Source organism: Mesoplodon densirostris, chromosome 9 (genome assembly GCF_025265405.1).
Source record: "Mesoplodon densirostris isolate mMesDen1 chromosome 9, mMesDen1 primary haplotype, whole genome shotgun sequence".
NCBI classification, from domain to species: domain Eukaryota; kingdom Metazoa; phylum Chordata; class Mammalia; order Artiodactyla; family Ziphiidae; genus Mesoplodon; species Mesoplodon densirostris.
Genome location: NC_082669.1, coordinates 68,988,385 through 69,010,431, shown reverse-complemented (window position 1 = coordinate 69,010,431; position 22,047 = coordinate 68,988,385). Strand labels below are relative to the sequence as shown.

Below are 22,047 nucleotides of genomic sequence, written 5' to 3'. Positions count from 1 at the left end.
TCTGTGAAACTTACATGTGATTGTGGGTATGCCCAGTACTCTGCAAACTGCTAGCCATCAAAAAACAAAAAAAGCTCTTTAAAAGCATCCTGCGTCTGCCACACTGTTGTTTCTTTTTTGCTATTTCCTTGCTGTCTCTACTCTGCCCTTTGGCAGGTCCAGGTGTACTGTGGCCGAAATCACTCCTTATGCTTGCTTAGTTTCGTCCCTTCTCTCCCAAATTGGAGCCAAGAGAGGTAAAATGAAGTGCAGGGTCTTGAAGTTCAAGGTGTGGATGACACAGCCATGGACAGCTTTGGGGAACCTTTTTTTTTTTTTTTGCGGTACACGGGCCTCTCACTGTTGTGGCCTCTCCCGTTGCGGAGCACAGGCTCCGGACGCGCAGGCTCAGCGGCAATGGCTCACGGGCCCAGCCGCTCCGTGGCACGTGGGATCCTCCCGGACCGGGGCACGAACCGGCGTCCCCTGCATCGGCAGGCGGACTCTCAACCACTGCGCCACCAGGGAAGCCCTGGGGAACCTTTTTAAATATTGGGGGTCAGTGCTCTTTGCTGATACTCCCTTCTCAGTAGCCACTTGTCAGAATGTGATCAGCTGGACGTAAATGGACTGAAGCCTTCCAGGGGAGATTTTTCCAACTTATCACTTCCCCTGTTCTGTACACATGCATGCACACATGACACGTGCACACTATTTGATACCTCTTGGGCAATCCACGATTTCATAGAAACATTCCAGAGTTAAACAGACATGGATTTTCAGTGAAGACCAGGAGTCTTTTAATTTGCCTAACAGGTAAGTGGATGTGGTCAATCAATAATTTTACTAGTTATAGCATGATATCTCTGTGTTGAGTTATAACTTCTAGAGGATGCTTAGGGATTCTGTGTAAGCAACTCACTGGGCTTCAGTTTTTAGGGAATTATCGATAAAAAGGTTTTTTCTTAAAGATAATTTTAGATATTTCTAAGGATTATCATGGTGTCCAGTTCCTAAATATCTAATTTTACTTTTTTTTTTTCCTGCTTTCTGAGCAACGACCCAGCTTTGACATTAGAGGAAAGTGTGTGGGTCTGCTAGGCTAACAGGGACCACTGCTGGGTGGGTGTCAGAGTGTATACAGCCTGTAGGCTCCCTTGGGCGTGTGAGGAGTGAGGAGAGCTGGGCAGAGTTTCAGTTCCTCCTCTGCTTAGTAGGACTGAGATTAGCACCTGCTTTCTTTGTGGCTCAAGTGTTCTAAGATGAGAACTGGGAGTATTCAATTTTTCTACTTTAGAAAACAATCTTAAACTTCTTTTTAAAACTTTTTTAATCAATGAAAGGCTTTTTTTTCAAACAAAATTTGGAAACGTATGGAATTATAATACCATTATGACTTATGCAGTACTACTGTTATAAGTACAGTAGCTGACTCGTTCTTGAACATTTACTGGATGCCCAACACTGTGCTAAAACTTTACATTCATTATTACATTCAACTCTCACATCAACCTGTGAAATGCATATTATTGTTACCCAAATTTTGCAGATAAGGAAACTGGTGGTTGGGAAAGTGATGTAAGTTGCCAAAGGTCACATAGCTTACTGGACACAGTAAGTTGAAGAAGGGATTTAGCTTAGGTAAGTGATCCTAAACTCTATACTGTAATGCCTCTCTTTAAAAAACAAGTGAATAGACAAACAAACAATGCCGTGTGTGTGCGTGTGTGTGTGTGTGTGTGTGTGTGTGTGTGTGGTGAAGGGTAGAGGGCCTTCCGGGGAACAGAGTTTGCAAAGTGCCCTAGGCCTTCATCCATGTGGCTTCCTCAGCCTGGCCTTGTGAAGATGGCCTGCCTTCTGCCTCAGTGTGCAGGTGTGCCCTCTCCATCTCCCACACTGCCGAGATACCAGAGCACAGCAGCTCCTGGTCATTCTCTGTGGTCTGAATGAGGTCAGTCTAGCTCCGTGAATCTTGAGACTTGTGATGTATTGTTATAAGTTTCAAAAAATTATAAATGTAAAGTAAGTTTGAGAAACCCAAACAGAGCATTTAAAAACATTCCCTTTGTCTTTAAGGTTATGAATCAGGGGCAAATTCTGTTGAAGTTCTTAAAAACAAAAGGCCAAGAATAAACTAGGTTCTTTTCCAGCTCATTTCCTGCGTTTGGATGGAAAGAGCCCAGTATGTTCTGTGGTTGGTTTTGTTTGTTTTTGTCGAGTGTCTAAATTTCCTCCAGGCATCCTTTGACTTCTTTGACTAATGTCCTCAATTTTCTTTGAGGGCTTCAGAGTTTGCTTTCTGTCTCAACCAGTTCAAGGTTCTGTATCCTTAGAAAAGTTACTTAACCTCTCTGAGCCTCATTGCCATCAAGTATAAAGTGAGGTAAACCTCCTAGGGTCTGTAGGAGGTCAAAGTGAGTTAATTTATGTAACAGACATGGAACAGAGGAGATGCTCAACAATTGTGAGCCTCCTCTCCAGCTTCCCCCTGCCAGCCTTCTCTCATTGCATTCCTCCTGTGTGTAGAAAACCATGACTGTGGTAGATGGCCTCACTGCTTGTAGTAACTCATCACTAAACAGAAAAAAAATGAGTAAAAAGAAAGCATTTTGATCAGTGTCTTGATAAATTCACTCATTCACGCAACAGCAGTATATTGAACAGCTGTCATTTGTCAAGCACGATGTTAGGCAAGGGAGAAACACTAGCAGGTAGTGGACAAGCTATCGATCTTGCTATCAGCATAACAGATGAGCTCTGGCCACCATGGAACACACAAAAGGGATGATCCAGTTTGGGAGGCCCTAGAAGGTTTCCAGGAGAAAGTGATGACTCAGCTGAAAGCTGAAAGCTCAAGGATAAGTAGGACTCAAGCCTCACCATCTTGCCCAGTCAAGATGATCTGTGAGTAGGATCTTGAGTAGAGTAATTTCCATGGATCTGTATTTTCTCTTGTGCTTTAAGTGCTGACCTTCCAGCTCCAGTGTAAGATGACACTGTTTGGGTTGGGTCTCTTTGGACATGGGGGCTGTCTGTCTAAATGGGACAACATGGGAAGGGAGAGCTTCAGAATCTGTGAAGTCAGGAATGCATCTGTGAAGGTGGGGAGTGAATGTTGGGAAGGTGAGTTGGACTGAAAATCAGATTTTTTGGTCTCTCTTTTTTGGGTCTACCAAATGCACAACCCATGTTTTTGATATGTGTGGGTGGCAGCTACGAATGATGTATTTATTTTGCCAGACATTGGTTGTGTACCAACCATGTGCCCGTCGATGTGCATGCCCTTGGGATAGATACAGAGACTCATATGACAGGACCCCTGAGCTCAAGAAACTCAAAACAAGGCGACAGGGTCCTAAAACTTTTAGAATTCCCCTTATATGGCATGCATGGTACCTGGCAAATTCAGTGCATTATGTTCTCTGAGATCATTCCTCCCATTTTATAGATGGGGAAGCTAAAGCTTGCTTTAGTGTAGAGCTTGTCTGAGTCTCGTGGCTAGAGAGGGAGAAGTTGGATTTTGAACCAGGTTTATCACATTCCAGAAACCTATTGTCTTTCCACAAGACAATGCAACAGGTGACCCCTTCTCTCAGGTGTCATCTTTTTAAAAAAAGTATACATTTCATTACTTTTTTTGATTAGCTCAGCACTTTTTAGCCTTAGAACCCGCTATCTGCCTCTGAATCTGGCTGGGCTGAGTTGGGCTGGTTGGAGGTCATTAGGCACGCCCTTCTTACCTGCTTGCCCACGTACTTACGTATTCCTCCTTGTTGAACTCCTGCCCATCAATCAAAGCTACCTCTTTCACGAAGCTTCCTGAGCCACCCCTTGTCTTGGTTGTTATAATATAACATTTTTGGTAACATGTATTAATTTCCTTTTTTAGGATTCAGATTCTTTCAGAGGGTAGATCTTAGTAGAATTATTATGAGGATTAGTGATGTATGTTAAGTGCTTGTTACTAGTAGGTGCTGAAATTGGAAGCTATTCTTATTTTTGTTCATTTTGATGCACTCAGCGTTCCCAGCAGTGCCTTTGTAGGATCCTTGGCAAATGTTGGCAGAATTCTGTGGAAGCCAATAGCAAAGGTTGTCTTCTTCTGGCCTCTGAAGATACACTCTGTTGACAGAACTAGTTGAGTTTCTGGGTGGGAACCAGGGGCATCCATCTGCCCCGACTGCCCCCTTACCTTTGGCCCTTGCACACTCTCACTGGGTTATTTTCCAGTCTTGCCAGAGACTCCCGAGCCCGGTGCATTAGACAGCAGTTCTAACGAGGGCCAAGGGCATGGGTCACACCCACAGCTCACTGTGTTTGTGCCTGTGGATGAAACCTCTGCCTTTGCTACTGCCTAGAGCGTGTGAACTATCACTGCTGGGGTGGGGGGATGGTCCAGGATAGTCAGTGCACACCCATCACAGCTTTTGGAGGGGGTGCAAAACACTGTTTTAAGCAGTGGGATACAGTGGGGCAGCATACAAAGAATCTGCCTGTGGGGAGCTGACATTCAGGTGGGTTATCTCATTTATTTCTCACCACAAGGTCTTGAGAGAGGTGCTCTGATTATTCCCACTTTACAGATAAAGAAAGTGAGGCTCAGAGGGGTTGAATATCTGGTCCAACACTGTAGAGCTGAGTGCCACAGCCAAGATCAGAACACAGGTAGTTTGCTCTCAAGCCCAAGCCCTAACCCATCTGTTAGTTGACCTTCCTCCCTACATATATGATATAATTCAAACATGTAAATATCTCTGTATGTTCTTCCAATAGATGTATATATCTGTATATGTGACTGAATATTTTATAAATTTTTATAATTATTCTAATTATAATCATAATGCTCATTTAAAATAGAAAATATAGAAAATTCATACAAGTAAAAATAAAAGTAATGATTCATTAACCTACTACCCTGGGCTCGTGATTATCACTCTGGTGTTTTTCCTTATAGATAAATAGGTATCAGTACCTATCAGGTCAAGATCATATTGTGGGTTCGGTGCTGCATGCTGCTTACGTCACTTAACATGTCACACTGCCATGTATGTTTTCATTTAAACAGAGATGTCACAGGTCATAGGGATTCTGAATTTGAAACATCTGTGCCTTTTTTTAAAGCATGTGTGACATGTAGCTCTATTAACAAATCAGTAGCTTGGCTTTCTGGTGCAGTGACTGTAATGGGAATGTTGGTGTGGAACCAAGGACAGCTGCATTGCCCTTCCTGGAGATGCTACCGGGAGATGCGTCTTCCTCTCCCAGCACTTCCTTTCCTTTAATCCCCTCCATTGAAGAGTCTTTTAAAACTCTTTTGAGGGTCTTCAGAGCCTACAAAAGCTGACACAAATGTGAAAAACATTGGGATACACTGGAAAATAAACTTTTATGGCCATTTCCTCCTCGAATGCCACTGTGACCCAGGTGAGATAACCAGGGAAGATGTGACCTCCGTTTGATAGATTAAGAAGCCCTGCACCCAATAGATTTGCCCAAGGCTAAGTGAGGACTCTAAATAGCAGAGGTGGAGTAGAACTCCAGCTACTTGTGCTTCCTGGGGACCTGTTCTTCCAGGGGCCTGAGCCCACAGCTTAGCCAGTAGCAAGTTCCTGATTCTGCTCTCACTATTTTTGCTTCTAGACTTTCTCATTGTCCCTTTTCTCATGTCTTCCTTCTCTGAAGACCTTAGACTGGTCTTACGGTTTAGTTGCATGATTACACATGATTACACATTTACATCTGAACCTGGATCTTGCCGTCTTTAAGGTCTGATCTCAACCAAGATGCTACAGTGCTCTCAGAGGGGAAAGAGCAGAATATCAGGGGCAGAGCCATTGAGCTCTTGGGATGCTATGTGTAGCTGATAAGACTATGATTCTCTGCATCCAGCCACAATGTAACACAATAATCCAAAACTTTTAAGTGGGCTTTGAGACCCACAAGCCTCACAGAGAGAACTTTCTACAAAGTGTTCACCTCTGTGTCCATCCCCGCTGAAGCTATCTTTTTCTAACCTACCACCTGCCTCAAACTCTTTTCTGATGTGTGTTTATGCTTCTTTTCCCACAGGAGGAAATATAAGAAAACGTCCCAGAGGTAAGAGAAATCCCTCTGAGAAAGGGGAACTGGTTGGTTGACTCCTTTGTGTCACAACTCTTCGCAAGTCTGGCTCATGGTGGGCGTTCATTGTAATAAACAGTCTCTCAGTTCCTTCTCAGTGAGTTGCCTGCTTTATCTTCGAGTCACTACTGTTTCTGTAATTAAAAATTGATTGCAGGCATTTAGTGTGGCATAGTAAGTGTACACCTTCACGTGAGAGTGGATCCGGTGGCTTAAAAAGCTTGTTTACTGCTAAGTTATCTAGTGATTTTATTAAAACCTTGACCAGAGTGGGGCTGGGCTGAGGGCATGTGTGAAGGATTATAGGTGGAGCAGAAAAGGTTTGCAAATGCATGTTTAGTGTTTGGATTCTCCTTTGCCTGATTTGCTGACAAAATGCTGTTGAGCTCAAAACATAGATACAAATTCCTTTAAGGGCAGTCTTTTGATTTAACCATGGAAAGGGTAATTTAAAGTAGAATATCATCTGTCTTCACCCTCCATTACTCTGTTTTATTGAGAAGAGTTTGGAAAGCACATTCCAAAGAAATAGAGTTGCTTAGACCTTCTGTTCGCCAAGCAGCAGAAGACTACGGCTCAGTCTCAAAGCCTAGTGTCTGCTTTTCATTGTTTGACTTTGGTATTATGGCTTTAAACAGATTCTATGAGATCAAAAATTGCTGTTGCAATTAAAATCTTCCAATAGGTTTCAACAATGGTACTTTCAGTGACGACTTTAATCTGACCTCTTCTAGTGGATCTCATCTCATAGTAGAGGCTCCTATGTCCTGTGGTTCCCAAATAAAGTCAGTAATCCAAAGTAGTGGTGTCATCATTTGATGTGCAGTGTGGAGGTACACAAATCATTGAGAGAAAATGAACTAAAACTTTAAAAGCTTCCTAGAGGTTGCTATACTTTTCTAAAATTAGCGAGCTTATACAGATGGCCGAATAATTCTGTCTTGTTCAGGTTCATCAGGCTCATGGTAGTAATTGCATGTGAACCACTGAGCAGGGTGTAAATTAATCACTCAGATTAGAGGGCATAGTAGTCTTTAGTAGTAAAAGGTAATTTATCATTTTCACATGTAGTTAACTTAGGGTATGAGATGTTTCAAAGTTGCCTCAATTTTATTTTAAGGGGAGATAAATAGACAGGTAAGAGGGAGTTTCTCAAGAGAACTGCTCAAACCTGTCAGGTTTCAAATTACTGTGTCAATTTTTTGGGAAAGCATATTTTTGCATGTCTGATGTGAAAGCTGTTGCATTTTTATGTCGATGTCAAAAAAAACTGGTTTGTATCAGCTTTATTGAAGTCTTATAAAGTGCAAATTAATAGAGGCTTGGTGTGAGCTCTTCTGCTTTTAATCACATGCATATTCTCATGTGAAATATATCCATGTCTACTAATCTATCATTGAGTAACAAACCCTCCCTGCACTTACGGCTTAGAACAAGGGTTTTACTTTGCTCATGATTTTATAGGTCAGGAGTTCAGGAAGGACTTGTCTGGGTGGTTTGGATCTGACCCACCTGGTGTCAGCTGGGGCTGATGTGGATGGAGGATCCACTTCCAAGATCGATTCTTCACTCGCGTGTGGGGAGCTTCGGTGCTCCTTTCTTTCTCTCTCTCCACATGGCTTTCATCCTCCAGAATGTCTCCAGGAGTTTGGGCTTCTACTGCATGGTGGTCTCAGGGGTGTTGCACTCTTAACTGGCTTCCTAGGCCATGTGTTCCAAGAGAAAAGGAGTGGAAGGTGCTGGTGTCCCTGAAACTGCCTTAATGTTACTTCTTCTGTATCTTATTGGTCAAGCTATTGCAGAATCCACCCAGAGTCAAGAGAAGGGGATATAGATTACATTTCTTGATGGGAAGGTGTTAAAGAATTTGAGGCCATTGTCATGCATCAAACCTTCAACCTTTATCAGAATGATCTTGCTTGAGACCTTTTCCAGGGATCTGTAAATTTGGAGTATGTGGATACCTCATTTGATGAATGGTAGACACTTCTAAATATATCTTGATACCCCGTCAGATGCTGGTCTGTTTGAATATATGCTTGTCTATTGGATGATTCATTTGGACTGGGAATAGCTGTGATTCCTTTTTCATGTTAGTGACAGGTGTACTAGTGTGGACTCAACTGGTTAGTTGAATTCTAAGTGTGGTTATTTGGATTCAGTCAATAATTAGTCAGGTAAAGTTGGTGGCTTCATGTAGGAAAACTAAGTGACACAAATGCTACATTAAAAACATTTAGGTCTTGTAGGTTTGCTTTGGACATAAGGGGAAAAACAGCCCAGGATACAAAAATAATCTACCTTTGTTTAAACTTTTCTTGCTAAGTTTCATTTCCTTTTACTCATGTATTTATTTACCTTCTAAAGCCATGTTAAAGAAAAAAAAATTGACTAGCTTTCAACGTCATCATTATCCCACTACAACTCCACTGAGGTAGATATATTTCTTTAAATATTTCATAAAGTACTAGGCAGATTTTAGTAACCCACAAGAATATTTTTTTAACCTCTTTATTGGAGTATAATTGCTTTACAATGGTGTGTTAGTTTCTGCTTTATAACAGAGTGAATCAGCTATACATATACATATATCCCCATATCTCTTCCCTCTTGCATCTCCCTCCCTCCCACCCTCCCTATCCCACCCCTCTAGGTGGTCACAAAGCACGGAGCTGATCTCCCTGTGCTATGCGGCTGCTTCCCACTAGCTATCTATTTTACATTTGGTAGTGTATATATGTCCATGCGACTCTCTCACTTTGTCCCAGCTTACCCTTCCCCCTCCCTGTGTCCTCAAGTCCATTCTCTAGTAGGTCTGTGTCTTTATTCCCGTCCAGAAGAATATTTTGATGACAGTGACTCTACTAAGTCTCACTTTTAGTGTTAAGGGAAATGTACTCATGTCTTTCAAGACCAGAATTTCAACAGAAAGAGTGATGTTATAAGTACTGTTTACTGGGTTAGCAAGGGCACCTGTAGGTAGGAGGTAAGCTTCTCCCTGCACAACTTTATTAGATTGGGCTTTAAATAAACACAATTAAGGGGAACCATCCTTTTGCTTTCTGAATGGGGCTTGTCCACAAAGGCCAATCATTTCAAGAGATTTGCTGAAATGCTGAGATTTACCATTTCACAGCTAGAGGGGATGGTAATTTGACAGCTAGAGGGGATTACACCGGAAACCTGCTTCCCCATAAAATTCTCATCAGGTTGTTTTCAATACAGCTGCAGCTTCAAGTTATCAGGTCTGGCTCTGAGAAGTTTGTATCTTTGAGAAAGCATGCCAGACCATGTACAAAATAATCACAAATATCTGTAAATAATCTAATATTTCGGGGCTGCCCCTAAAGAATAGAATTTCTATGAGGGATGATGTTATAAGCTGAGTCTATATTAGAAGAGCTTCCAACACACACACCATGCACACACACTCACTCCCTGTTTCAGTGTGCTAGGGAATCTGTGAATGGTCAACACAATTAGAGGCAGTTGTACAAATAAAGACATATCCACAAACCTGAGGGACCTCCACAGACAACTGTTCTGTTTTCATATGTGTGGGCGGTGGAAATACTTTGGTCAGGATGGCCAGGGGTTGGAGTTTTAAGGCCACCAGATAGCAAAACTCTCAGTGGCATGAAGGTTTTTGTTGATTTGTTTGTTACTAACCCTAGCTTTGTTAAGATCATTTAAGTAGAAGTTCTGGTTCTGACTCTGATTTACTCATTTCATAAACCTAGACATTTCTGTGAACAGTTAACTTTAGCCAAAGTTTTCTCTCTTTTTGTTGATAATCAGATTGATAGTCACATGCATAGCACTTTACAAAAATCTCCCATTTTAACAAAAGTTTACTGAATACTTACTGTTGCCATACACTGAAATCAATACCAGAAATAAAACAATACATAAAAAATAGCCTCTGTGAGGAGGTATACAGGCTTGTAGGTGTGACTGTGAAAAAATTATAATAAAATTTAGTAAGTACTATAATAGATGTAAATACTGAATGTCATTGGGAACAGTTAGATCTTTGGGGAGGATCCTTACATTATCGCCTGCTCTTCTTTCACTAGATCACAAAAGAGAGCTGACAGTATTTTTTATTATTCATGGTGCTTGAACGTATGCGCGTATTAAAGTCTAATGGGATAGTTGAGAATTTTTTTTCTTCATGTTTTCAGTTATTTTAAACATGTATGTTTTGCTGATTCTTTACACTTTTTCTCAAAGGGGCAAATGGCTCAAAAATATTCTGGACATTAGGAGGAAGACAGCCCAGGATACAAACGTGTGGAAATAATTGATAAAGTGCGTCTTGCACATGTAGATAACAGAATGGCCTCTATCTGTTGCAAGGCATAACAAGGAGTTATTTTTTTCCCTCAAGTGTCTAATGCCTTCTTTTACTTGGAGTTTTATGTGGCTCAGTACTCACATTTGATGAACCCAATAATTGATTAAATCCAGCAAATGATTTCTTTAGTCAGGTCTGCCCATGTCGTCCTCCATGAATCAGCATACTTAATGAGTCATCAGCAGAACCTCCACCTTTGCTGTTAATAATAGATTGTCTTGTGTGGGCGGGGATGGGTAGGAAGGTGAGTGGATATCACCCTTTGGCACGACTGCCTTCCAAGCACTCGTATTCTTACGTTAGCAGGTGCATCTTTTGCTGAATTGTGTCCCATTTCATTCCGGACTCATTGGTGAATCCTGAAGCTCTTTTGGAGTCACTGACATAGACTCAGTGGATGTTGGTCCCCCTACCTTTGTGGTAAAAAAAAGACAGCCAGATAACTTGTGGGGGAAGTTAAAGGGGTGATAGGGTATATCAACGCACATATTTGTGCATGCTTATGGATAACCAATCTTGCACACTACTACTTACTCAGTAGTATTGACATTTAGAGCCCAAGTATTAGTGGTGAAATCTGGGGCAAGAGGATCTTCTAAGAAATAAAGTCCTTTAAAAAATATTTTCCTATATGTATTTGGGATGACTATAATTCTCAAAGTAGTAGGAACGTGCGCATCAGCTATGAGAATACGTCCAGTTTACATTCCAAGTTGGCCAGCTGAGTCAGGGTGAGTTTACAATGAATGGTGGCAGACAGAATGCCAGAGAAAGGAGCCAAGTGGTCTGGTTAGGGCACAAATCACAGATGGACACTGAGAATTAGCCACAAAGGATAATGCCCAAGGGAGTTAACATGGGAAATGGCCTACAAGTACTGTGATTTCAGGTGAAACAGCCAGGGGAGAAAGGAGGGTGATGGAGGGTCCACGTAGATAGTTTGGTCAGATTTCAAAGTATCAGGCAACTGCCACTCATCATCCCTCACTCACTCATTCGCCTTCTTAATAGATCAGCAGGAGTCTGGGCAGCACAGGTGCAGGGATCTAGACTCAGAGTCTGTGTAGCAGGAGTTGGGAACGAAGTATGGTGAGAGGGTGCTCCCTCCCTCAGAGGTGGAGTCAGTAGCTCAGGCACTGAGTCTGGGTAGTATATTTAGACACTAGTAGGAAGAATGACCTTGGCATTGAGCTGTCATTTTCTGAATCGAGGATTGTCTAGGCACAATTCAATCTTCTTTTCTCTTCCATCTTCAGGTCTGATAATTACTACCATTCTCCCACTCACCCAGGATCAACACTTTTGAGTCCTTTTATATGAGCTTCTGTTGTGTGTATTTCTTCAACTTTTCCTTTTTGTTCTCTCCTTCACCTGTGATACATGGGTCTCTAACAGGTTGTGGGCTTTTCCTCCTCACTATTTTCATTCTCATCATCTTGGTCCAGTCTCATTATCCATCTCTTAGAGTCTTGAATAGCCTCCTAACCACTCTTGTTATTCTGGTTTCTTCATCTCCATTCTGCTTACCCATGTCTCATTCCTTTTTCCACAGTGTCACATCTGTTTAGAAAAAAAGCAACAGTAACTCAACAGCAACAAACCTCCACTGGCTTCCTTTCAGCTAGTAAAGACTATCTTCTTGTCTGGGATTTTAAGGGTTTCGTCATCTACCTCCATCTCAATTTTCCTGTTTGTCTCTGTTACGCTCTTTCATTCACCCTGAGTTCCAGTCAAGCTCAACTCCTTGCTGATGGTCATATTTGCCTTGTGTTCTCTATCATTCCTTCTTCATTAACAATCTTTCCTTACATTTAGGTCTTTAATCCATTTTGAGTTTATTTTTGTGTATGGTGTTAGGAAGTGTTCTAATTTCATTCTTTTACATGTAGCTGTTGGGTTTTCCCAGCACCACTTATTGAAGAGGCTGTCTTTTTTGTTTTTTGAATTTTATTTTATTTTTAATATAGCAGGTTCTTATTAGTTATCTATTTTATACACATTAGTGTATATATGTCAATCCCAATCTCCCAATTCATCCCACCACCACCACCCACTCCCCGCTTTCCCCCCTTGGTGTCCATACATTTGTTCTCTACATCTGTGTCTCTATTTCTGCCTTGCAAACTGGTTCATCTGTACCATTTTTCTAGATTCCACATATATGCATTAATAAACAATATTTGTTTTTCTCTTTCTGACTTCCTTCACTCTGTATGACGGTCTCTAGGTCCATCCACGTCTCTACAAATGACCCAATTTTGTTCCTTTTTATGGCTGAGTAATATTCCATTGTATATATATACCACATCTTCTTTATCCATTCATCTGTCAGTGGGCATTTAGGTTGCTTCCATGTCCTGGCTATTGTAAATAGTGCTGCAGTGAACATTGGGGTGCATGTGTCTTTTTGTTGTTGTTGTTGTTTTAACATCTTTATTGGAGTATAATTGCTTTACAATGGTGTGTTAGTTTCTGCTTTATAACAAGGTGAATCAGTTATACATATATGTATGTTCCCATATCTCTTCCCTCTTGCGTCTCCCTCCCTCCCACCCTCCCTATCCCACCCCTCTAGGTGGTCACAGAGCACCGAGCTGATCTCCCTGTGCTATGCGGCTGCTTCCCACTAGCTAGCTGTTTTACATTTGGCAGTGTATATATGTCCATGCGACTCTCTCACTTTGTCACAGCTTACCCTTCCCCCTCCCCATATCCTCAAGTCCATTCTCTAGTAGGTCTGTGTCTTTATTCCCGTCTTGCCCCTAGGTTCTTCATGACCTTTTTTTTCTTTCTTTCTTAAATTCCATATATGTGTGTTAGCATATGGTATTTGTTTTTCTCTTTCTGACTTACTTCACTCTGTATGACAGACTCTAGGTCCATCCACCTCATTACAAATAACTCAATTTTGTTTCTTTTTATGGTTGAGTAATATTCCATTGTATATATGTGCCACATCTTCTTTAACCATTCATCTGTTGATGGACACTTAGGTTGCTTCCATGTCCTGGCTATTATAAATACAGCTGCAATGAACATTTTGGTACATGACTCTTTTTGAATTATGGTTTTCTCTGGGTATATGCCCAGGAGTGGGATTGCTGGGTCATATGGTAGTTCTATTTTTAGTTTTTTAAGGAACCTCCATACTGTTCTCCATAGTGGCTGTATCAATTTACATTCCCAGCAACAGTGCAAGAGGGTTCCCTTTTCTCCACACCCTCTCCAGCATTTGTTGTTTGTAGATTTTTTTTTTTTTTTTTTTGCGGTACGCGGGCCTCTCACCGCTGTGCCCCCCCACCGCTGCGGAGCACAGGCTCCAGACACGCAGGCCCAGCGGCCATGGCCCACGGGCCCAGCCGCTCGACGGCATGCAGGACCCTCCCGGACAGGGGCACGAACCCGCGTCCCCCGCATCAGCAGGCGGACTCCCAACCACTGCGCCACCAGGGAAGCCCATTTGTAGATTTTTGATGATGGCCACTCTGACTGGTGTGAGGTGATACCTCATTGTAGTTTTTTTTTTTTTTTTTCCCAACATCTTTATTGGAGTATAATTGCTTTACAATGTTGTGTTAAGTTTCTGCTATATAACAAAGTGAATCAGCTGTATGTATACATATAACCCCATATCCCCTCCCCTAAGAGTATATGTTTAGAAAACCAGAATTCCAAAGAAAAGTCACATGCACCCAAGTGTGCCCGGCAGCACCGTTTACAATACCCAAGATGTGGAGAGATACAAAATGTCCATGGACAGATGAACAGATAAAAAACAAGTGATATATGTACATAGTGGTATATGACTCTGCTGTGTGAAAGAATGAAATAATGTCATTTACAGGAATATAAAGATAGGTAAAACGTAAACGTAGGTAACCATACTAAGTAAAGTAAGTCAGTCAGAAAGACAAGTATTATTTGATATCACTTATATGTGGAATCAAAAAATGCACACCACTGAAATCATTGAGAAAACATAAACAGACTCAGGGACGTAAAAAAGAAACATATGGCTTTCCTGGCGGCGGGGACGGAGGTGGGTGTGGCGGGTCCACACGGCCTCAGGGCTGGAGCCGGGGTCCCCGCCCACCCCAGCGCCCGCCGCCAGCCGAGCCCCGCGCCCCGCGCCTCCGTCCTGGGTCCCGGTGGCCGGAGGTGCGCCCGGGTCCGTGGGACAGGCGGGCTCAGAGGTCGCTTGTGTTGGGGAAGCGTGCGGCGAGGTTCCGGCGCCTCCGCGGAGCATCACGGGTCAGGGGCTAGGGGCGCCGTGCTTGCTATGCTCTCCGCCCTTTCCCGGCTCTGAAGCCGCGGCTGTTGGCCTGTGAACCATGTACAAGAATTAGCTGGGTGCATGTCATTCTTCTTGGCATCATTGTGATTTTTCTTTTTTGAGTAGGGGCTTTGCTCCCCCAAAGCATGGTGCCTTGGACCTGATTAGTATTTATTAGTGTGGATTGAATTTATGAGTGTATCAGATTGGGATCCTTCATGTATTTCTACCATGGGTCAGAACTAAAGCCAGAATTACCAGGTGGAACTGCGGGTAAATAAGCTCAGATTGATAAATGATTCATACTTGTAGATCACCACATACTCCCACATTCAGCCTCTATTTGGCCGTCACACTGGCCAGGGTGGGGACCTATGAGGTCAGCAAGCCAGATGGCATGCATGGACAAGAATCAAAAAATATGCAATTGCTTGGATCATTGACTCTGCTTTTCTGTTTAAGTACTTTAAATATGGGTCTCTAGCTTTGGGTGGAAACTCTGAGAGTATTTTTGCTCTACATCAGTACTTCAATCTCTACCTCTCCTCCATTCGAACCATTAGTCCTGGAGATGTTTAGTGCAGTGTCAGTGTATTTGTTTGTGGTGCATTATTCTGAATATTTGATAACTGTGTGGTGTGCATCATTTGACTGTTCTGTGGTGTTTTGAGAATCATTTTCTTAGATTGCCTAATAAGACCTAAGTGCTTCTTTAAGACTTCAGCAGCACTCACGCTGGGCATATCACTGTGCTTCAGAAGTTACGCCCAGACTTTCAGTTGCCCAAGTAGGCAACTCTATAAATCCCTCCTAATCCCAATAGCCTTCAATACTAAAGAGGCAGAATTAACTTGATCGATTCAATCATTGGTGAGAGCTTCCAAATTGGGACCAAGTCCAATGCCCAACAGCAGCTTAAGAGGCAGCTTTTGGAGTATCGGGAGACACTGGGTCCAGTAGTGTAGATCAGAGTTTCTTAACCTTGGTACTATGGGTGTTTTCATTGTAGGGACTGTCCTGTGCATTGTAGGGTGTTTTGTAACATCCCTGGCCTCTACTCACTAGATTCCAATAGCAAACCCCCTATACCTAGTTGTGACAACCAGAAATGTCCCTTGGGGGGCAAAGTCATCTGTGGTTGAAAACCACTGGTATAGATGAAAGATGAAGGATCAGATTTGTATTCTGTCGCTAGTTTAGCTTTGCAGTTCACTCCTCTCTGATCTCAGTGTCCTCATCTATAAAGGGATGAGGTTGAACACAAGAATTTCTATGGTTCCTTTTGGCTCAAGAATGATACTCTCTGATTCTAATTACTAAGGTTTTCTACAGGAAAACCGAGACCACCAAACAACATTTCCAGTGATGACAAGCCCTCTATGACCTATAACTGAATCACTGAGGAGGAGCAACATTGCTGATTAGCATGGAGGTCATTGGGCAGGTACCATGGTCTGGCCTCATAGTGATGGTCCTTTGGCCACCAGCCAGATTACCCATGATTTAGATACTTCTAATTTCACCTAAATAGTGTGAACTAATCATGAGAAGGACATTAAAAGGACAAATGCCAAAACATAAACTTTGGCCAAAACATAGATATGTCTAAAAGGCATTTTATTGATTAAATTTATTGTGTGTTTACCATGTGGCAGGGCTTCACATGCATTATCTTATTTAATCTTCACAGTGATCCTTTTACGGATGAAGAACCAGGGAAAATAAGTAACTTGACTGATGTCACAAAGCAGAGAAATGGTTGGGCTAGGGTTTAAAGGCAGGTATTTGAGATGCTAAAAATGTCTTGGTTTTTTTTTCCATTCCGGTGGTTTTATAATTTTTTACAGCTGTGGAACCTGCCCGCCCCCAAATGAAGCAGCTTAAAGCTGGATAAAATCAAAGTGTCAGAAAAATATGCCTTTTGGAGTTCATTTCCCTACTCTGCCAATTTTTATTTTCTCATCAAGACATTTTACATCTGAAATTTTTCATATTTGGCCTCAACCCACAAGTTGAAGTTCTCAGGAAAATTCAATGAAGACTTAAAAAAAGAAACCCAACAAGCAACAGTGATATTTAAATAATGTGATTGAAAGGGGAAAAATCCTTCACCTCTACCACCAGGTTTTTTTTCAAAATCATCTGTTTTAGTACTTAACTGCTTAAAGTGCTTTGGAGCAATGTAATCAGTCATACATGAATACATAACTCTTTATGCATAAAAAGTAAACAGCAAAATAGAATCAGATAAAGGAAAATTTGTCCTGTATTTTTCTACCCTCTGATTTAATATGATAATGGCTTTTCAAAATTCATGAGATCACTGCTTGAATTTTTCCCTTTGTCTCTGCACAAGTAGAATGACTCTCTGCACTGTATTGTTTATTCCCATAACTTTGAGGAGAGGGGACCTGCAAGAAAATTTCTAAGCAAGCTGGAGGGAGTAGACTAAGCCGAGAATGTGCTTTGGAAGAGGCATGTCTGTAGTCTTTGCTCATCCATGAAAGAAGGGCAGAAAGTTGGGTCAAGAGCAGGAGTTTGGAGTCACCCATTTCTAGATTGAAATATGAGTACTTACCAGAACCTTTGTTTCCTGTAGGTCAGATGGAAATAATGATACTTCCTAAGGTTCTTGGGAGCCCAGAATGATATAGTATATGTGAAGCACATAGGAAGGCTTTGGTACTTGGAAAGTGCTTAGTCACTGAAGGCTAGGGGGATCCCTCAGAGAGAAACCAGCATTCAGTGGCCACTGTGCAAATGGCTTGCACTTTGAGACAGAGTAGGGTCAAGTAAGGGAACTGGTAGGAAGCAGATGGCCCTGCTCTTTAGGGGCAGGGATTGTGTCTTTTTTACTGAAGTATGGAATCAGCCTTAACCAAGTGATTGGTGACCATCTTTTGGAAAGAAGGTTGGAGTAGGTGGGGTAGGGGAGTCCTATGCAAGGTCAACAGCCACTGAGACATGGGCCTTAATTAGGAAAAAAACTTGGAAGGGCCCAGTTGGGTGTAGTCATGGAAAATCTTTCCACAGGAAGACACTCATAGTTCATCTTCATATTTAGTTTTCTATTTTGAGGGAAAATATATGTCCTTTAAACTATCACAGAGTGGACAGCACTATGTTTTATTGGTTGATGGAATGCCTTCTAGACTCAGCATGCCTGGCTTCTAATCCCTGCTCTACTATTTTAAGTATATGACCTTTAGTAAATTCCTTAATTTCTCTAAGCCAGTGGTTCTCAAGTGGAGGCGATTTTTCCCCCAGGGGACATTTGGCAGTGTTGAAGACATTTTTGGTTGTCACATCTGGGAGTGGGATATACTACTGGCATCTGGTAGATAGATGGATGTTTAGCGGCCAAGGATGCCGCTAAACATCCTACAATACACAGAACATCCCCACCATAACAAAGAATTATCTGGTCCAAAATGTCAGCAGTGCCAAGGTTGAGAAACCTTGCTCTAAGCCTTACTTTCTTCATCTGTACAGAGGGAATAATAATAGTACTTACCTCATAGGGTTGTTGTAAGGGTTAAATGAGATAAAGATGAAACACATTCAGTGCACTTCCTGGCTTTTAGTAAGTGTAAAGAGTATTTTTGCCATTATTATTAACATTACTGTTTTGACCTATGATTCATTGTTAATGTAGCAGATTTATGAATTCTGTTTCATAGTTTATGGAGCTGACACATACAACTTTACAGGTGTTTAGATGCATTTAAATTTTATAAGGAAAACATTTTGAAGTACTTTAAATCATGCATTAAAAGAGATTTTGAAGTTGTCTTGAAGGGATAATACTGTTTGGCTTATGTATACTCTGTGCTGAAACAAATCAGAAACCATAAGTTCTACATGCTGTTATAGTCTGTTAGACCTAAAAAGCATAAAATCACAGATCTTAAAAGAAATAATTTGATATGGCATATTGTTACATAGGCAATAAAACAGAGCAAATTTACTGAGAAATCAAGTCCCATCTCTTACATGCGGGGGTAGAGAAAGTTAATTATCACAGTGATTTGAGTGAAAGCTGGTAACGACAAAGTGAGCCTCAATATAAATTGGGATGGATTCCTACTTAGTACACCAGACAACAAAAATTGATATTCATACAAGTCCAGAGCCAGTGCAACACCTCTGAAAGCTTGGCTCTATCTGGAGTCACAGGGCAAGCTCCTCTCTGCTGTGAGTTTGTGAATGGCAGTGCTCAGCCGCTAGGGGATAGGGTTGCCCTTGTTGTCTTGTTGCCCTCTGATATAAATACAAATGGTTGACTTTTTAATAATCAGTTTCTTAATCTTTAAGGTACGTTTTATCATTTACATCATAATCAAGCGTTTCTTAGAGTTAGCACAACAATTAAATAGCTTAAGAAAAGAATGTGATGTGTGCAATGTGGACTGTGAGGTGTGTGATCACTTCTGCTGGTACGCCAAGTCCATAATTCCAAATAACGTTGTCATGATTTTGTGATCATTTTACTAATTCGAGTGTACTGTGTTGTTAGGAAGAGTAATATATTTGCTAGCTACCACTGCTCACTCGTGACCCATTATTAAGAAAGATCGAAAATTAACCCTTTGGTAATGCAAACAGTGCCTGTTTGATGGGTAAACAGAAGCCTCATTCATTAGAGGTCACAGTGTTCCGCCTTGGGAATGAAGGTGCTTTATAATAACAGTGCCAATGATGGTGATGCTGGTGGTGATGGTGATGACGATGGTGATGGTGTTGGTGGTGGCCCACGAGCACAGCTATTCATTAAGACTGTAGCTTATGCTCGTTAGATCACACTAACTTCATACTTTCGCCTGTTTGCTTTACAGTTGCTTTTTTCCCCTGCTGATTTCTCTGCGTTGAGAAATGTGTTCCGAGAGCATGATTTAGGGATTTGACAGATGAGGTTCTGATGAAGCCATTGTAAAGCTAAATTGCTTTTCATTTAGCACCATTATTTTGAATAGAAAGAAAATTTCCTTAAATTAGTCTCTTATGTGGAAAATGAATCACGTTTGAAGGGTACTTTTGATCTTTAAATTGGTGGGCTGGATGGTTCCTCCTCCTTGATATCAGTGACTTACTTCTGCCATTGGTTTGCACGGGATCTTGTAGGGGCATAATTACACCAGAAGTCTGTAAGCAAGACAATACAGCATTGGCACTCAGAGCATAGATTTGGGGGTCTGAGAGGCCTAAATTTAAATCCCATTTTCACCCCTCCTTAACTTTGTGATTTTTCAGCTGGTTAAACATAAATATTCTCAGGGTATGGGCTACTGATAGTACCATAAGGTTGTTGATAAGGATTAAATGAGACAATGTATGTATAGTATGTGACCCAGTTCTAGGTATATAGTAAGTGCCTAATAAATATTAGCTGTTAATATAATGCCCTGCCTTCCAATAAAAATTAACGGCCACAGAATGCCATTCTTCATCATAATTAAGAATGAGACCTTGCATGTTCTCTGCAAAACTTGACCTCCCTCAAGGACTTATTCTACTTGTACAGGAGATTAATTCTTCGTGATCTCATGTGGCAAAGGAGTAGTTGGAATGGTGCCAGCAAATTATGGGCAGGGGGTGGGAGAAGTTGCCGCCTTTTGCTTCAGGCTGATCCACAAAGCGTGAAGATAAAGTACAGGTCTGTAGAAAGAGCCTAAAAGAAGGAATCCAGCCATTTTAGTCAGAGATTCTAGGTGTCCTCTGTTCACTGCTGCTCTCTTGGTCCCTGTATTCATTCTCAAAGAGGTCCTGCAATGCACAGGTCAATGGGCAGACACCTAACACACCCACCAGAGTTTTTAAAAAGGGAGGTCAAGTATGCAAAATGAAAGCCAGTCCACGTGGTTTGCACTGACAGTGTTATTGAGAGGTTGAATGAAGAGTACATTAGAGGTGTTTAGTTTTAAAAATGAGTTCTACCAAAAGTATTGAGTAAAATCAAGTTAAGCATATTTTATTTATGGATGTAGACTTTGGCCTGTCTGACTCCACTTGCAGACTCTTTATTTCACTTCATGTTTACTGAGTGTCAACTATGTGATGGTCAGGTACTGTGAGACATTCAAAAATAAATAAAAAGAGTAAGATGTGGTTTCTACCCTTTCTACCCTACCGTTTACTGAACCCAAACTCTGCTTAGTTTGGGTTCAGTTAAGGCTTGCTGGAGGTGATGCCTGAGCTGAAACTTCAGGATGAATAAGCGAAAATAGGCAGATGTGGAAAGGTCGTATGGGTATTTATTTAGAGGGAATAACATGAGCAGATAGTCGATTTTAATCAGTTTTGTTATCTGAGCTCCGGTGTCTGCTCTGGCTTGAGTGAGGTTTGGTATGACAGCTTAAGGCAGGGTCACTGTGCTGTGGGTATCCTTGTGGGTGAGCCTCGAGCCTTAGCTGCTGCACAGAGAAGTAGATAATCACTCCTCTTAGGGCTGCAAGAAAAGGAGAGAAGACAATTCATAAAGACTTCTCTACTTGAAGGCATGCGGTGTGGCCACCTGGGCACTGTGGACCTATTGTCTCTCAGAATGCCTCATCCCAAAGAAACTGTCACTTCAAAACAAGAATCAAAGGGCGGATTAAAAAAATCTCCTACATCTTCCATAAGGGAGTAGAAATTAAAAGTAATGATGAGAAGTGTTCTCTATTTTCTCAAAGAGTTTTTGTAAGGCTGGTATTTTTCTTTCTTCTGTGTCTGGTAAAATTTATTAGCCAAAACCATCTGGGCCTGCATTTCTTGTGGGAAGATGGTATTCAAGCAATTCTCAAATGATATCAGGATCACCAGGAGAGCCTGTTAAAACACAACTTGCTGAGACTGCACCCCCAGATTCTGATTCCGTAGGTCTGGAGTGGGGCCTGAGGATTTACCTTTCAAAAAGTTCCCACGTGTACCTGATGGTGCCATTCTGGAGAACCACGCTTGGATAACCACTGCCTTAATAGGAATAGGGCTATTTGGATTTTCTATTTCTTCTGTGTCATTCTTGATAAGTTGTATTTGTCAAGAAATTTGTTCATTTCATCTGTGTTGTGATATTCATTGGTATAATGTTGCTTACCATCTTTTTAATGTTTGTAAAATCTGCAGTGGATTTCATTCCTGGTATTGGTAATTTGTGCTTTTTTCTCATTGTTTCTTTTTTTTTTTTTTTTTTTTTTTTCTTTTTGCGGTATGCGGGCCTCTCACTGTTGTGGCCTCTCCCGTTGCGGAGCACAGGCTCCGGACGCGCAGGCCCAGCGGCCATGGCTCACGGGCCCAGCCGCTCCGCGGCATATGGGATCCTCCCAGACCGGGGCACGAA

The 22,047-nt window shown here is 41.7% G+C and overlaps 1 protein-coding gene across 3 annotated transcripts in view; it reads left to right on the top strand.

Moving 5' to 3' along the window:
* The window catches only part of PDE1C (phosphodiesterase 1C), a 545,840-nt gene that overhangs the window by 282,157 nt on the left and 241,636 nt on the right, over positions 1–22,047 (top strand). Inside the window, exon 2 of one of the 3 annotated variants that reach the window (XM_060107832.1) lies at positions 6,049–6,075. The exons of the other annotated variants lie outside the window; for them this stretch is intronic. Coding sequence (XP_059963815.1) covers positions 6,049–6,075 — 27 coding nt within the window. The remainder of the gene's footprint in view (positions 1–6,048; positions 6,076–22,047) is intronic. 3 annotated transcript variants of the gene reach the window in all.